This window comes from Saccostrea cucullata, unplaced genomic scaffold (assembly GCF_032062105.1).
Source record: "Saccostrea cucullata isolate Sc308-1 unplaced genomic scaffold, CSIRO_AGI_Scuc_v1 ctg60, whole genome shotgun sequence".
NCBI lineage: Eukaryota > Metazoa > Mollusca > Bivalvia > Ostreida > Ostreidae > Saccostrea > Saccostrea cuccullata.
In genome coordinates, this window is record NW_026931414.1 from 14,795 (window position 1) to 33,217 (window position 18,423).

Sequence of the window (18,423 nt, forward strand, 5' to 3'; positions counted from 1 at the left end):
AGAAGATGTTTAAAGAATTTTCCTATATATTTCTATGTAAAATTGCCATTTTGGCCCCGCCCTACCCCCGGGGGTCATGATTTGAACAAATTTAAATTTCCACTACCTGAGCATGCTTCCATATAAATGTGATGAATTATAGCTTTGTCATTCTTGAGAAGAAGATTTTTAAAGAATTTTCCTTTATATTTCTATGTAAAACTTTGGTCGGCCATTTTGGCCCCGCCCTACCCCCGGGGGTCATGATTTGAACAAACTTAAATCTACACTACCTGAGGATGTTTCCCCATAAGTTTCATCTTCCCTGGCACAGTGGTTCTTGAGAAGAAGATTTTTAAAATATGCCACCAAATTTTCATTAATTCCCAATTATCTCCCCTTGAATTAGGGCGTGGCCCTTATTTGAACAAACTTTTCCCCTTCACCCAAGGATACTTTGTGGCAAAAATTCGAAAATGTGAAAAGTTTTGCCGGACAAAATGTGATCAGAAAAAAGCTTTCAGCTCAGGTGAGCTAATAAAAGAAATTATAAATTAGAAGTAAAACTTCATAACTTAAACAATAATATAAAACATGTTAACATCTCTTTATACAAAACAAATGGATTTTGCTTAACTTAAACTTTATTTTCTAGAAAAGCAGGAAAACAATAGTCCTAAGAACAAAGAACAATAATATCAGTCGTAAATAATGTCCTGAAAATACATTAACTGGAATTAAAAAATACTCATCCAACACACTGGCGCAAAGCATCTTGTACCTTTGGATACCTAAATTGAAAACCCATGTCTAGTGTTCTTTTGGGAATAACTTTTTGTCCTTCCAAAATTACTACAGAGCGTTCACTTCCGAAAACAAGGTTCATCACAAAACCTGGTGTGGGTAAAATTGCTGGGCGTCCCAAGGCAGCGCCAAAAGCCTTCGAAAATTGTTCATTTGTGACAGCATCAGGGGCCACAGCATTTAATACACCCCGAACATGATCATTGAAAATAGAGAAATGAATTAAACTAGCAAGATCTTCCACATGTATCCAGGGTAACCATTGTGTTCCTTTACCGATGGGGCCCCCTAATCCAAAGTAAAACTGCCAGTACTGGTTCTGTATCAAGCCGCCATCTCGACCTAGTACCACTCCTGTATGTAAAGAAAACAAAGGCATTACTTCAGTGTTGATATTGACTTGTAGATTAACTTTATAATGATAAACTTTGCAAACCAATATATTAAAGCACTGATCAATTTTTTTCAAGGGTATTGTCATATCAAAGCTATTTTTCCCTCTATTAGGTAATTTTGCTCCTATTTATTCTGAATTCTAAAATACCGAAATCAATAGAACTGACAAAGTCATGATAGCTAGGCCCCACTACAGGTCTATATCCCTAAAATACAGAATAGCCTTTCTCTTATACATGTAGTAAATGTTTTCTATGTAAAATTTGAATGTTACATTGAAAACTATTGTGATTGAGTCACTACAAAAGTGCCAAGAATATGCCTTCAAACATACAGTGATATGACCCTTAACTTATTTTTCATTTTTTTTGCTTAATGGCAGTACGGTAAGAGAAAAATTAAAAAATTACTTTATCTATATCTTTCACTCTAAATGTGGAATTTAATTAAATAGAAAAATAATATTAAATTTTGTGCTTTTCCCAATATAAACTATCATTCCCAACAAAGTCTCTATTAACATTTTCCTTTTATAGAACATTTCCAGTGAGCCTTGAGCAACTCCCCGATTCTGACCTGATCGTAAGATGACCTGTCGACATTTTTTCTCAGTGTCTGAGTGAATTTTGGCGGCCAACTCCCAGTCTTTGACAAGGTTTGACATGTAATCATACGGCTGTACGGGGGAATCTTCTGTGTACTCTTTTACTGGGTCAGGCTTATATATGGCTGGAAAAAAAAGAGTAAAAATACAATGGAAGCAATGTCACAAATGTCCAATTCTTCTGTAAGGACAGAACAGAATTTCCTGTTGTTTAAAATATTCATTGCACCTAGATTTAAACATAGGTAATCAGAGATTACAGAGCTCACCTCAACGAATGTTGTCTTTAAATAAGGCAAAGTCACATAATTAACCAACAAAAAGTGTACATTCCAAAAATGAAAATATTCATGCAATTTTGGTCTGATACTTTGAAATTCAAACTAGTTCTTCATGAAAATGTAATTAAAATCCAGCATCTGAAGCAAATTTGAGAGTTTTCATCCCTTGATGCATCATTTGTGCAAGTTTGGTTTATACAATGTTATATATAAGCCTTATAGCTTTTTGGTAATAGACCTGCACCCATAACTTTTACCTGGTCCATTATCTGAAAAATGTATGTTGAATTCAGCATCCGAAGCAAGTCCATTAGTGTGCATCCTAAGATATATCATCCATGCAAGTTTGGTCATTAAAGAACTCATATTTACTTGGAAATGAATAATGCACCAAAAACTTTAACCTGTTTACTCAACCAGAAAACGTAGGTCAGATTCAGCATCTGAAGCAAGCCTGGTAGTATGCATCCTTAGACATATCATCCATGCAAGTTAAGTCATTATAGGGCTCATAGTATATTAGAAATGAGACCTGCACCAAAAACTTTAACCTGTTTACTCAACCGGAAAACGTAGGTCAGATTCAGCATCTGAAGCAAGCCTGGTAGTATGCATCCTTAGATTTATCATCCATGCAAGTTTGGTCAACATAGGGCTTATAGTTACTTGGAAATGAAACCTGCACCAAAAACTTTAACATGTTCACTCAACCAGAAAATGTAGGTCAGATTCAGCATCTAAAGCAAGCCTGGTAGTATGCATCCTTAGATGTATCATCCATGCAAGTTTGGTCAACATAGGGCTTATAGTTACTTGGAAATGAAACCTGCACCAAAAACTTTAACATGTTCACGCATCGGGAAAATGTAAGTCAGAATCAGCATCTGAAGCATGCTTGGTAGTATGCATCCTTAGATGTATCACCCATGCATACAAGACTGGTCAACATAGGGCTTATAGTTACTTGGAAATGAAATATGCACCAAAAACTTTAACCTGTTCACTCAACCAGAAAATATAGGTCAGATTCAGCATCCGAAGCAAGCCTGGTAGTATGCATCCTTAGATGTATCATCCATGCAAGTTTGGTCATTATAGTGCTCATAGTTACTTGGAAATGAGACCTTCACCAAAAATTTAACCTGTTCACTCAACCAGAAAATGTAGGTCAGATTCAGCATCCGAAGCAAGCCCGGTAGTGTGCATCCTCAGATGTATCATCCATGCAAGTTTGGTCAACATAGGGCTTATAATTCCTTGGAAATGAGACCTACACCAAAAAGTGCACCAAAAATGTTAACCTGCTCCAAAAACATTAACCTGGTCATTCCTCTGCTGAAATTGCAGCATCTGAAACTTTGACTGGTACAATGAAACACACTAGAAGCATCTTCCATGCATGTCTAATCAATATAGGACATAGAAGTACTTAAAAAGAAAACTGCTCCAAAAAACTTAACCTGGGACGCCGACACCGACGCCGACACCGAGGGTATTACATAAGCTCCCCCAACTTCGTTGAGGTGAGCTAAAAAGGGTTTTACTTGATAAGAACTTTTCATGAAAGAAAAAAAAAATGCTCAAATATTCTTTACATTCATAAACCATAAAACAAAACAAGAGATGTTTGTAAAACAGTTATGCCCCCCTCCCCCAAATGATTGGATATTTTCCAAGTCCAAGGGGCATAACTCTATCCAAAATAGCTCAATCATATCCAAAACAAAAACTGACATAGATATTTTTATGATTAATTTGTATATCAAATTTCATTTCAATATGTGCAACATGTGCAAAGTAAATGAACAGAAACTGCAAATAATTGGAATGTTTCTAAGTCCAAGGGGGCATAACTCTGTCCAAAATGGCTCAATCATATCCAAAACAGAACATGACCTAGATAATATTGTGATAATTCTGTATATCAAATTTCATTTCAATATGTGCAACCTCTGCAAAGAAAATGAACAGAAACTGCAAATAATTAGAATGTTTCTAAGTCAAAGGGGGCATAACTCTGTCCAAAAAAGCTCGATCATATCCAAAACAGAACATGACATAGATATTTTTTGGATAATTTTGTATATCAAATTTCATTGCAATATAAGCAACCTCTGCAAAGAAAATGAACGGAAACTGATGGTGGACAGACAGACAGCAGCAAGGCAATATGCCCTCCCTTTTTCAAAGGGGGGCATAAAAATCAGCATACAAATTTTCACTTGAAATCATACTCTCAAACAACATATACATGTATTTGAAACATGGTATACAGGAAGGAAGCTTTGATTTGCGTACCTACTCCTGACATGCTGATGAAAGCTTTTGGTGTGTGAGGGGTCGTATCACAATACTGAGATAGTATCTTAGAGGTCTCTATACGACTAGACTCCACTTGCTCTTTATAATCAGCATTAAACCTGTAAAATTATAATATGTGTAAAAATACAAATCTTAATCTGGATATATCAGAATTGATACTATTGTTCATTTTCAGCCACATATTTTCTTTCATATTCAAATTGGGTGCATGACTGTGCTGGCAAGCTTAGGCCAAAATAAAATTATAGTTTGTTTGGAATTGCCTCCCGCCTCATTGAAATACCCCCTCTTGAAAAAATTTTATTGACCAAAAGCAGGAAGATTTTTTTATTTAATCAATTTTTTTGCCCATTACATGTATCAAATACACCATACAAAACACTGAAATTAGTGTCAGATATATGTAAAATTGGGGGGGGGGGGGGTGTTAATGGTAATTACTTTTTTTAAAAGTCAGAAAATGTATTTACTGTTTACTGAGATTTTTATAAAAAAAATTCAGATTTATCTTCAATTAAAAAAAATAATAATTTCCCTCCCTCCCTCCCTCATGTGTCTGAAACCCTTCAGGCGGCAATTCCAAACAAACAATTTTTTAAGGATGGCCTTACAGAATTAATATTATTCCTAACCTTATAATTTTTGACATTTCTGGCTCTATGTATAGGGGCAATTTTGATCTGATGGGGCTTGCAAATACTTGGGAATGGACTTATCAAAAAACTTCAAACAAGTTATTTATCCAGAAAAAATTAATATTTAGCATCTGAAGCAATTTTGATATTGTTCATCCCTTGTTGCATCATCCATGCAAGTTTGGTTCAGATAGACTTCATAGTTTCATGTTGATGGAACTGCTCCAAAAACTTTTAGTAAATATATAATTCATCCATGCAAGTTTGGTCAAGGTTCAGCAAATAAGAACTTTAGAATGAACCTGCTCCAAAAACGTATATATGACCTATGCAAGTTTGGTGAACATATGCCTTATAGTTCATAATTACTTTAAAATGAACTTGTTCAGAAACTTTAAACTGGTCACTCATCTAAAAAATGTAGGTCAGATTCAGCACATGAAGCATGCATGGCAGTGTGCATCCATGCAGGTTTGGTGAACACAGAGTTCATAGTTACTTTAGAATAAACCAGCTCCAACAACCAACCTGTTCTCTCATCTGGAAAATGTACTAGTAAGTCAAATCCAGCATTTAGGCATTTAGCTTCATAGTGTGCATCTTTAAATGTATCATATATGCACATTTGGTCAATATAGGGTTCCGAGTTACTTGGAATTAATACCCACTCCTAAAGCATTAACCAGTGTCAAAAACTTTAATCTGCTCCAAAAACATGAACCTGGTCATTCCTTAGCTTAAATTACATCAGCTGAAACCTTGACTGATAGTCTTAGAATGAAATACACTAGAAGCATCTTTCATACATCTATGATTAATGTAGCTAAGGCATAGAACTACTTATAAAGAAAATTGTTTCAAAATCTTTAACACGGTAGGCTGACATCCATGCTAAAACCAATGCTAATGGTATCATTAGCTCCCCCAAACTTTGTTGAGGTAATCTAAATATAGTAAATCAAAGATTATGAAGCTCAACTCAACAAATATTGTCTATTAATAAGGCAAATACTACATCACTTTTTTTCTAGTGAGTGCATGAGTGCATCCCGAGATCAATATCCATGCAAGTTTGGTTTAATTTGAAATTATAGTTACTTGAGAATGCTTTAAAAACTTGGACCTATTCAATCATGAAGAAAAATCCCTAGATGCATCATCTGTGCAAGTTTGGTCCAGATACTGCTTATAGTTACTTGGTTACTGCTCCTGACACCAGTACCCTGATGCTATCGCTAAGCCCAGCACTGGGGGTATAGCATAAGTTCATCTAAACTTTGTCAAGGTGAGCTAAAAAGCACAAAAAACCATTACCTCTTCAATGGATTCAGAATGTTGTATCCACAACAGTTAACCAAGACATCTAGATCACCTGGAAATCCATTGTCATTTACCTCACTCTGTATTTCAAAAACAAAACAGAATACATATGCATTCTTTAAAAGTATAGGTTACATCATAGGAGCCGAGTAGTATTGATTATATCGTTTTCATGGGGCATGGAAATCGAGGGCGTAGCCCCATGAAAAGGATATAACCAATAGTACGAGGCATCTAAAAGCAACTTGTCGCATGTCTGATGACGTAAATTTCACTGAGAGTGTCAAAATTCAATCAAAAGAATATTCAGGCGTGTCACATGAACTTAAGATTTATTTCAAGCTAGCTCTCCAACATGTCGGGAGTTTTTAGTGAATTTGACTTTGACTTTTTTACTGGGTTTGAAGATTTTGACGATTTATTTTTTATCCAGGCACTCGACAAACATGAAATCACATAAACAAATATCAAGGAGTTGAACGCTGTAAAGTTTGGATATTTTACTGTAACTTTCAAAATGGATTGATCTTTTGAGCGACTGGGAACATTCAACTGAGTTAAATACATGTACCGGGTATTTTAATTTACATGTAGTTAAAAGTTAAGAAATAGCTAAACATGTTCATTTTTCTGTAGTTTTGAACTTGTGAAATATAAAATCAGTTTGTTTTTTTTTTTGCTCATGACCTGATTTCTGCCTCCTGCAGTGATATATGAATTCGCATATGTGATATGGGATATATCACCACAGAAAGATCAATGAAAATCACCGCAGACATGCGACAAGCTATATTAGCACATGGTAAAAACAAGGTTAGACCTAACAGAAATGTCTTTGTAATTAAGACTGGCCGACACTCTAACCAAGTAATCAATGTACATCCTCTTTTTTTCTATGCACAGTTATTACTTTGATTATCATCATTTACATTTTAGAATTCACGCATAAAAAAATTCTGATAAATGAAGCTTACCCAAGTGATTTCCTTGCTCAGTTTCTTTCGCGAGGGTTTACTTCGTCTGTTTAGCTGTATGATTTCACATTCTGATCTAGACAATAATCGAACCAGGTTTCGTCCCACAAATCCACTGGAGCCCGCTAAAGAAGAAAATTATTTCATTTTATAATGGATTATTAGATGATGCATGTAAACAAAAATTAGTTGCATTTAGCTTTTTGAAGAAACATGGGCAACATTTAATTACTGAAAATTTTCAAATGATCTATTTAGTACATGTACCTCTTTTTGTAATGTCAACATAATTATGCTGCATATTTGGCATATTAATGTTGCATGTTGAAGTTTTAAATCTATAGAATAATAACCTGCAAAATAGGGGCAGAGACTTTCCACCATAACACTCTCCTTTGTTAGGGCATCTTTACACGAACCTCCTAATTTACTTTTAAAATCAATCATTCCTTTGACCTTGACCTGACATCTTCAAATTTTTCCTCTTGCAACTTAGCATTTAATGACTTCTGTAGCAAGCATGAGTATGGATGCACATACAGTGTATGCTTTAGCCATGCAGTCACTGTTCTCATAATTGGGCCTGTGCGTGGTTGGAGATAATGAACAGTATTCAAAAACTCTTTAAACATTACAAAATAGAAACGGAGCAGACCTCCAAAACATCAGAGGCGGGATCTGGTGCCATTGAGGAGTGAGCATCCCCTGCTGACCGGTCACACCTGCTGTGTGCTCCTTATCATGTTCAGGGAAAAAAAGGAAAAATCCATGGACAACATAGTGTGTAAATAAGGGCCTAACAATTGGTATGAAAATAAATTGTATTTTGCTAATAAGGTCATTTATCGACCACAGAACTTACAAAATGATGACTTTGAATTAAATTGCGTTCACACGACAGCTAATGCGAAGTAAACTAATGCGAATTAAAATTTTACTTCGACAGTCAGGCGTGAGGAAGGCTATTATGACGTCATTTGCAAATCACGTCACCTTATCATACATTTGACATAATGTCACAGTGTCTGGAGACATAAGTGATTAACACATTTTTTCTTGTTTCAAAAATAGAAATTGCATTTTACTTAATTTTGCCATTACGCAGCATGCTCTTCACCAGCTAATCGAAGTAATTTAATGCGCAGTAAAAATGCGAAGTAAACTAATTCGCATTAAAGAAAGCTAATTCGCAGTAAACTTACGTTTAATTCGAATTAAACTCTCCGTGTGAACAGGGCATGAGAGCATGCTCTTCCATATCAAATTAACTGAGAAACTCATTATGAAGGTGACAAAGGTATATTGTTGCATAAATAAGGAAAACTAATGATTGAAAAGTTGAAATCATGTTTATCATAAAGCTTAGTTGTTAGATAATCATTAACATCTTTTTTTTAGTAGAAGCAGTAGAAACAGAAACAGATGTGCAAGACTCTGTGGTATCTTTGATTTCAAGCTCACTGGCATATATCATAGCGACACAAGTCAGAATGAAAATAACCATTGTTAATACGTTGTCGATATATCTAAATGGTGTTTTGTTTTAAACATAGTTTATTGATATCAATCAAAAGGATTACAAACAAGTTCTAAACTAGAACTGTCCCAACGGGACAAAATACCCCCCGCTGGGTTTTTCAGAAGTAAGTTTTTCCTTAATAAAGATATGTATCAAACATGAATTATAAAATTTTTCTTCCAGTGACCTTGAACTTCCCCAAATGACCTTGGGTCAAGGTCATGACACACCCTTGGGTCATAATATGGACTGGACATGAATTATGAATTTTATTTCCAGTGACCTTGAAGTTCCCCAAATGACCTTGGGTCAAGGTCATGACACACTCTTAGGTCATGGGCAATCTTTGTGTGAAATGAGAACCTACCAAGTTTATCCATAAGAAAGATATGGACCGGACACAAATTATGAAATTTTTCTTCAAGTGACCTTGAAGTTCCCCAAATGACCTTGGGTCAAGGTCATGACACACCCTTGGGTCATGGGCAATCTTTGTGTGAAATGAGAACCTACCAAGTTTATCCATAAAAAAGATATGGACCGGACACAAATTATGAAATTTTTCTTCCAGTGACCTTGAACTTCCCCAAATGACCTTTGATCAAGGTCATGACACACCCTTAGGTCATGGGCAATTTTTGTGTGGAGTAGTAGATTCTAATGTCCCTCTGTAAGAAAGATATGGACCGGAGACGATTGCACAGACAGACGGACAGACAGACGGACAAGGTGATTCCTATATACCCCCCCCCAAACTTCGTTTGCGGGGGGTATACTAACTTAGTAAATATCTAAATGTTGAGTTCAAGGCCACAGCAAGTGTTTTCTTCTTTTCACATAAAAGATTTTGGACATATTCTGCTTCAAATAAATACAAAAATAGGTCTGCTAATTATTGGGCACAATTGGTACCCATGGGAATTCCAGTAGATTGTTGGAAGACCTGGTCTCCAAAATCCAGATATTGTCAATTAGAAACTCGAGCATCTTTTTCATGCCAACTTCAGTGTACTTGTGTGTACTGCGTAAGAGATGTTTTCAATCATGCCAAACAGTAAGGATGCTGATGCATGGTTGCATTTCATTGCAAAACTATAATGAAATCAACAAGTTAAAACTTTTTTGATATAGTGTTTTAATAATAAATAATACAATCTGCTTATAAATGAAATTTAACTAAAAAAAGATCAAGTGAAATTAAGGAAATGATTTATATATAAATATAATACCAGTATATTTATTGAAAAAAAAAATCAACAGTCCTAAATCAAACAAAAATATATGTCCATTCTAGTTGCACTTAAAATATATATTAAATGTTAAAAAAAAAGAAGTTGAGGAAATTTTTTTTGTCATTTTCATATTCAGGCCTTGTCCTCTTCACAAAAAGACAACAAATCAGAAAACTGCAGAAATTCACAAACTGCGGAAGGTAGCTCTTCTGACAGCATGTCTTGGATCTTCTGATTGTGCAGCTTTATTCTCTGCCTTATAAAAATCCTGCATATATTGAGAAGACTCATAGGAGTCTTCAAGTAAGAAGTCAGCTGACTATCTATCAAGGCAAATTCTACTGGATCTATGTGATCTTTAAATCTGGACAAATTTTGTTGTAAAGCAATGTCAATTTTCAGTCCTGCCAACACAAAACAATTCATTATCAAAAGCTTCTTATCGCTTGTGCAACAGGATTTCACAAAACAAGCATCAAGTGGAGTAAATCCATGCTTATTAGAATAGTTAATGTTTGCACCATATTTGAGCAATAACACCACTTTTTGAACATTTCCTTTCTGACATGCATAATGAAGAGGAGTATCTTTCAACTTGCTCTGAACATTTGGATTAGCACCATGCATCAGTAATATATCCACGATCTCTGCACTGACCACAGGGGACATGCATGCTTGATGGAGAGCGGTCAACTGAAACAGCGAGGTAGATTCATTGATTTTAAATTGTTGATCAATCAAGACTTTTACCATTTCTGGATATGAGGTCAACACAGCATCTGTTAAAAAATCCTCATCTTTTGGTAAAAGCTCCTTGTCAATCAAGTACTGAACACCCTCTATATTTTCATTTTGAATGAGCAGTCTGACTGGGTTGATATTCTGCATTCCATCTGAGTTATTTATATCTGCTCCATTATCAATTAAAAATTTGATAATTGACAGAATTCTTGGGTGTTTTTTCCTTGAACAAGCTAGAGACAAAGGTGATTTGCCATCTAAATTCACACAGTTAACATCAGCGGCACTCAGCACTAGACATTCCACAACTGGCAAATTGTTGAATTCACATGCAAAATGCAATGCTTTCTCAAAATCAAAAGTTTCTTGCTCCACATTAGCACCAGCATTTATCAGAAGTTGCACAATTTGAGCCGAGTCAGCATGACAGTGCTCACAAGCAAAATGCAAAGCAGCTTTGTTTCTGTGAACACAGGTGCATGCAATATTTGCTTTGGCACCAGCTTGCAGGAGAAACTCCACTATCTCTTTATTTCCAAGTTTTGCAGCCAAGCACAGAGGGGTCATCCATTCTTCCCTGTTGATGGAGTCCAGTGAGAACAGATTATCTTCTCTTGTCTCCATTTCATAGATTTTCTTGACAGACAGCAAGTCTTTGTTGTGAATAGCAGCCATCAAAAGATCTGAGGCCATTTTATACTATAACTGCAAACAAAGCAATGAATCATGAATTTAATAAGTATTCTTTGATTACTGTCAACATGATTATATTTAAGTCAAAAATTTAAAAATTAAAATAAAGATATCTAAAAAAAATCAATATGGAAAAAGTTGCTAGCCTCCTCGAAACAGAAAGTCATAGCTGCTAGCTTAACCATTGTTAATAGCTAATTGGAATTTCAAGATGCATTTACACTATCAATGATTTAAGTAAAAGAATAAATTTCTAAACAACCAATGGAATTAACTTTATATAAGGGATATGGTAATCTGTAATTGGTTAACCAATATTCACACAAACTTACCCAGGCTTCACAGCTGAACAAATCTTCATTTAAGAACAGGAAACTAGTAGAGTTTCTTTAAAATTTTGGGTCAGATTACTGACAAGAATCTGAAATAAACAAGCTTAAGAATACCCTGTAATCTGAAAAATCGTACTCAGACATTATTTACAATGTTTATTACTATATTCTTTTTGTAAAACTGTTCTTTCTCATTTCTGCAGTTTGGCAATTTTATTTTGCAATTGATGAGAAAAAGTGCAAATCAAACTTGGAATGGAGTGCAAGGCTGCTCTAGACTATAATATGTGCTTGTACTCCACCAATTAAGCTACTCTACTTGGTCAATGTACTAAATTCTTGCTATTTCTGTCCCCTTTTCTTGAGATTTTCAACCAAAATTCATTATTTTTGTTTTCAAACCAGTAGACTTAGCTGGGTAAGAAAGAGATATTCCTAGGCTCAAATCTTGGTTCTTCTAATATTTTCATAAATGTGATTATTGTAAGTAACTTAATAATGTTTATAAAGTAAGGATCAACTCCTTACTCATGACTCTAAAGATAAATGTTCAACATCTAAAAATTTAGTAGACATTAAAAATATTAAATCAACCTTTCAAAAGAGAAATTTTTAAAAGTAGTTCAAGGTCATTGCTGTACAAATTGTAACAAGTACATATGTCTTATAAAAAACACTGTTCAAGTTCATGCTAAATAGAACAATCTTAAAGAGCACCTTTCAAATTTCTTAAAATGCTTTCCCTATGCTATATTGAATCTAGGAACTACTTTGAATAGTAGGTCAAGGTGAAAGGTCAGGTGGTCATAACTGTGCAATTTACGCAGAACCATTTTATTCATGACCGAAATACCAAATCCATAACGTTGACCTCTTATCTTAAATATGTGTTACAAACAGATGAACACACACAGCAATTTAGACACTGGGTAATTAACTTATTAAGAAGTTACAATCTTCCAGCTATCACTAGACTCAGGAGAACTCCCATCGGACTGGCAGGATGCTAACATCTCATGTATTTATAAAAAGGGTGACAAACACCAAGCTGAGAACTACAGGCCTGTGTCATTAACATCAGTATCTAGCAAATTATTGGAACATATCATCTGTCGACACATACTGAAACACCTAGAAAAAAACAAAATTTTAACAACGCTTAATCATGGCTTCAGATCTGGGTTCTCCTGTGAGACACAACTTCTAACAACAATGAACGACCTGCTTATAATTATGACAAAGGAAAACAAACAGATATGGCAATTTTGGACTTCTCTAAAGCTTTTGACACTGTTCCACATCAGAAACTACTCCATAAACTCAGTCAGTACGGCATAAGAGGAAGTACACTATCATGGCTAACATCATTCCTTACAAGAAGGATAATGCGAACAGTAGTAGAGGGCGAGAAATCAGAGGCGGTGCCAGTGGAGTCCGGGGTGCCGCAAGGCACAGTCCTCGGGCCGCTGCTCTTTTTATGCCACATTAACGACCTCCCAGACTCCATAACATCACAAGTCCGGCTGTTTGCAGACGATTGCCTCTTATACCGACAAATCAACAACTATGGAGATTAGGAAAAACTACAGGAAGACCTTCACAACTTGCAAAAGTGGGCCAATGACTTGGGTATGCATTTCAACGCCAAAAAATGCTACATCATGAGCATACGCCAAAAAACCAGCTAATTCTATACACTGGAGAATCACGTGCTGGAAGAGGTTGAAAATAACCCCTATCTTGGACTCCAAATTTCGTCAGACTTAAAGTGGTCAACTCACATCAACAAGATCACTAAAAAAGCTCATTCAACATTAGGATTTCTCCGACGAAATTTATCACACTGTACCGAGAACTGCAGGAAAACAGCCTATGTCTCCATGGTGCGATCAACACTTGAATATGGATCAATAGTCTGGGACCCATTTCAAAAACAGGACATAGATAAGCTCGAACGTGTCCAACGCAAAGCCATCCGTTTCATAAAACGAGACTACCACAACAGGGAAGAGGGCTTCATCACCACCAAGGCCAAGGAACTGGACTTACAACCGCTCCAGCATAGAAGGACCAGCTTGCGACTCATTATGCTCTATAAGGTGGTTGAGGGGTTGGTGCCAGGGCTACCAACTCACAATTTCATTCAAAAAGCTAAGCCTAGACGCCAAATCAAATTAAAAACATTCGATAATTGTGAAAATACAAACATTCTTTCATCTCAAGTCAAAAATAACAGCAAGTGTCTCGAAACAACATCTACGAAAACTAACCAATACCGCTCATCATTCTTTGTGGACACAGTCATCAAATGGAACCAACTGGAAGACAATATAATAAGTTTGCGCTAAGGCTGTCGAGGCCTTCAAGACCGCCCTCGACAGCTTGTGTCAATAAGTCCGACACGCGCTCTCTCACCGTCGTAGAAAAGCCAGTATTGGTCACTTCGACGTATATATACAGATAGAGATACAGATACAGATCTATTTTGCAGACGAAACAAATCATATTAGGGCCTATTAATCTTTTGACCTTCCCATATCTTTGTAACTGCAATACAAAAATACAGATCTACTATAAACATACATTCGAAATTCGGAATGAGGTTGTAACATCACTGCAGTTTTTTATTAACCCGAGACTAATGCCTATAAAGCTTTGGGGAATATTAAGTCAGAGGAATTTCGGGTGAACTGGCTTAGTGTCGTGTATTCGTAAGATTATAAGATGTTATTGTTGGATTTTTTTCTGCATCTCAACTTAAAAAATTAAGCAAAATATCTGCCACTTGCATTGCGAAACAGTTACAAGAAAAAAAAATAATAACCTACCGACTAGGATTTTCAGCGGTGCCATCATCAAATTAAAAACGGTTGCTCGACGTTTCGACACTAGGACTTTTTTAGCAAATGGAACCTTTGATATACTTGGCATTTTAACACCTAATTTAAGATGTTGCAGCATCTTGATAAGGCACTGGTATTTCTAATACAAAAATAACATGTAAATTTATATATTTATATATTTAAGTTAAATTTTAGGTGCAGAAATATTTCAACATCGTAGTTTATATCTGGAGCGTTCTTCCATACATTCGAAAACTCCCGGAAGTTTCGTCATTGTCAACCATGAAATAAGAAAGTAAACACCATTTTATGTTGTAACGCACCTTCAGCCGACAGTATCCTTATTCGTTCAATTTCTTGGATTTAGTAAACAGTTAATTATGCCGGTGATCTTACTGGAGAGGTTACCCCTTCCTAGTTTACAGACTTACACCTCAGTGTCTGTTCTCGTTTTGTCTGTGGCATTGTACTATGCATATCATACGGTGACCACTTTTGACACTTTGGCGGTTGATTTTGGTGATGGAGTGACCGTTGAACCAGTGGAAAATGAGGAAGTGCTGACAGAATCAACAGAGGGGGTCAATATGACCCTTCCGTATGACACTGTGCATTGGAATATGTTCCATATTTTGACCACAGAAGTGTGGTGTGTCTGGGTAATTACGTTATTCATATAAAAACATTTTTTTTCAGAAATTCTAGATAAATATATATTATTATAACAGTAACTTGATCCGAAGGGTCATATCATGTCAAGTTGACAGGCACGGATCATCAGATCTAACAAGACGCTTCGAGTTTGATCTGGTGATCCTCGCCTGTCAACGAGACATGATACGGCTCTTCAGATCAAATTACTGTTATAATGATAATTTTTATATATACCCCCTCATAACTAGCAAAATATAGCAAAAGAAAACTTTATAGATCAATTGTACAAGATTTATCCATAAAACAAAGCATACTAACAAGGGACTTTTTAACGGGCAAGAAAAATAACGTCATTTTTCTGCATACTACGTCATCAGTTTCAGAGAGTGGTGATATGGATTCAGAAAACCACAGTGTGGTGATCCGGAAAGTCGGATCATAACATCACGTGATTGCATAAAATCAACAGTAAAATTGAGTGATACACATTAGGTATATAATAAAAATTCAAACGGCCTATCAGCAAAGTCACAGTTATAGTATTTCCCACCTGAACATTTCCCCTACATATTCAGTCTTCACAACTATTCTTTTTCAGCACGTGCCCTTCGGGCATGTATACCAGTCATTTTAACCCAGCATATTGAAATTTGTACATGCCTTACTCAAAATTCATTCATATAGCCGATATGATTGTTCACAACTGTTGACTCGCATGCTGATTGTTTGTTGGTCGGTAAAGCTGAACCGAATTTCAGAAATAGGATCATGATCATCATGACAGCAGTCCACTGCACATGGTATCAATAAACATATCGTAATTTAGCAAGAAACATCGAGAAAACAAATCGGTTAAATTAAACACTTTAATGATTACAATTGACAATCATTTGACAGGTCGTACTGATAATGTAACGTAAGACGTATGTCGACTGGCAACACAAATAACTGGGTTATGACAAAAGAAATAGCAACTAAACATCAAGAATCAAAAGAAAATTCACACATGCCCTTTGGGCATGTAATTTGAGAATTTTCACATGCCCGCTGGCAAATTTACCAGGTCCCGGGCATTGGGCACCCAGGTTATTTCGAAGACTGCATATTGTAACAGGAAGGGAGGAAATGTATGGCTGGACCGGGAATCGAACCCGGGACCCTTGCATCTCCAGTCGTGTGCTCTACCAACTAAGCTATCCAGGCTGATATCCACGGCCAAAACCATTACACTCCTCCCTCCTTAAATTGTCTTCGCCCTCGAAGACACAACCCAAGTTCTTATTACCCCCTGGGCCCTGGTAGGACTTTCACCTGCAATTCCAGGGGTAGTCAACGGCACATTTGTACAAGGAAGGGAGAAAATATATGACTGCATGGACTGGGAATGGAACCCGGGACCCCTGTATCTCCAGTCAGGTGCTCTACCAACTGAGCTATTCAGGCCAATATCTACAGCCCAAACCATATATGTACTTGATATTGTTTATTAATAATGCAATATTTAAATTTGAGTCCATCTTCAAAAAAAATATTGCTGTATACAATGTTGCCAAATTAACTTAATTAATTCCATGTTTTTCCAGATTTTAGTTAACTCTGCATACTGCTGTTTAATACTTCTTGGAAAAGCAATTCAAAAGCTTGTGTTTGGGGAGCTAAGAGTCTCAGAAGAACAGGTATGACTGAGTTTATTTTGTTTGTGTAATGTGTATAGAGATTAACATTAGAGTATTGCATAAAAATGAAGTGTATCTGTATCAGGGGTTGTGGTATTGGTCTTATATACCAGTAATATAGAAATTGCGTAAACTCTCTGAAAAACTTCTATGCTCCTAGTTATTTAGAAAAAAATCTGAGTGCATGCATGTAGTAGTAATGATGAGCAAGAGTGCTTCTTCTTAAAACTTGTGAAACTGAGTTAAATTTTTAAAATAATTTACCATATTCCATGGATCCTAACAAGGATTATATTATGGTCAGATGATTATTAAGGCCTTCCAATGGCTTCTTGTTGATATAAGCATGTATTTTTCCAAAATATTTCTGCAAAATTCATAATGACAAAAATTGTTTATCTAGCATTTATTTTTTCACAATATTTTTCAGCATTTGAAAGACAAGTTTTGGAACTTCCTGTTCTACAAGTTTATCTTTATATTTGGGGTGTTGAATGTTCAGACCCTGGAGGAGGTGGTGTCCTGGGTGGCGTGGTTCACCATCCTCGGCTTCTTCAATCTCCTCACACAGCTCTCCAAAGACCGCTTCGAATATGTAAGTCATACAGGTGCTTAGATTAGCAAGTGTAAGTCAAACAAGTGCTTCTATGGGAAAATGTAAGTCATACAGGTGTAAGATTAGCAAGTTTAAGTCAAACAGGTGCTTCTGTGGGAAAGTGTAAGTCATACAGGTGCTTAGATTAGCAAGTTTAAGTCAAACAGGTGCTTAATTCTATGGGAAAATGTAAGTCATACAGGTGCTTAGATTAGCAAGTTTAAGTCAAACAGGTGCTTCTGTGGGAAAATGTAAGTCATACAGGTGCTTAGATTAGCAAGTTTAAGTCAAACAGGTGCTTCTATGGGAAAATGTAAGTCAAACAGGTGCTTTTATGGGAAAATGTAAGTCATACAGGTGCTTCGTATGAAAATGTAACTCATATATATGTGATTCAATGTGAAAATTAGTCACACCTGTGGGTGTTTCCATTGAAAAATGTAAGAATTTTTTTTTAATTTTTGGATAAAAGTAAATAGTGAAAAAAAATAAGAAATATGTGAAATATATAGTATACAGTCTTGCAATGAAATGTCATTTATGACTCAGGACTCTAATTGATATGTGATATAAACTGTTTTACATTTCAGCTGTCCTTTTCTCCTATAGCTGCCCGGGGTATCCACATTAAGCTGCTGGGCCTATTGTTTGTCATCCTGCTATGTAGCTTTGCATTACTGTTTCTTAGTGGATATGTAGGGCTTCAGACAGGTCCCACTATTTTTGCCTTTTTAGCTGCAGAGTGCCTTCTGTTGGGGATTAGGGCCCTCTATGTTGTAGTAAGGTAATTAAATGTGAATATGTTTTGTGCATTCAAAATCTA

General features: G+C 35.9%; 2 protein-coding genes across 4 annotated transcripts in view; one reads left to right on the plus strand and one right to left on the minus strand.

The window, feature by feature from the left end:
• Window positions 1–605: 605 nt before the first annotated feature.
• LOC134232538 (epimerase family protein SDR39U1-like) lies at window positions 606–14,734 on the minus strand. 3 transcript variants are annotated; one of them, XM_062714514.1, is made up of 7 exons: window positions 11,833–11,907; window positions 11,014–11,512; window positions 7,316–7,440; window positions 6,336–6,421; window positions 4,363–4,484; window positions 1,756–1,908; window positions 606–1,137 (listed from the first exon to the last, which is right to left on the minus strand). In XM_062714514.1, the coding sequence occupies exons 2-7, from the start codon at window positions 11,498–11,500 to the stop codon at window positions 728–730; spliced, it is 1,383 nt and encodes a 460-aa protein (XP_062570498.1). In that variant the 5' UTR covers window positions 11,501–11,512; window positions 11,833–11,907; the 3' UTR covers window positions 606–727. The 3 variants fall into 3 exon arrangements, with proteins under 3 accessions (XP_062570498.1, XP_062570497.1, XP_062570496.1); XM_062714513.1 differs by lacking the exons at window positions 11,014–11,512; window positions 11,833–11,907 and adding an exon at window positions 14,661–14,734; XM_062714512.1 differs by lacking the exons at window positions 11,014–11,512; window positions 11,833–11,907 and adding an exon at window positions 7,669–7,949.
• A 195-nt stretch (window positions 14,735–14,929) lies between these two features.
• Window positions 14,930–18,423, plus strand: part of LOC134232535 (E3 ubiquitin-protein ligase AMFR-like) — a 32,936-nt gene continuing 29,442 nt past the window's right edge. Inside the window, exons 1-4 of the mRNA XM_062714511.1 lie at window positions 14,930–15,334; window positions 16,913–17,005; window positions 17,436–17,600; window positions 18,191–18,384. Of these exons, the coding sequence (XP_062570495.1) occupies window positions 15,056–15,334; window positions 16,913–17,005; window positions 17,436–17,600; window positions 18,191–18,384 (731 nt within the window). The 5' untranslated portion in view covers window positions 14,930–15,055. The remainder of the gene's footprint in view (window positions 15,335–16,912; window positions 17,006–17,435; window positions 17,601–18,190; window positions 18,385–18,423) is intronic.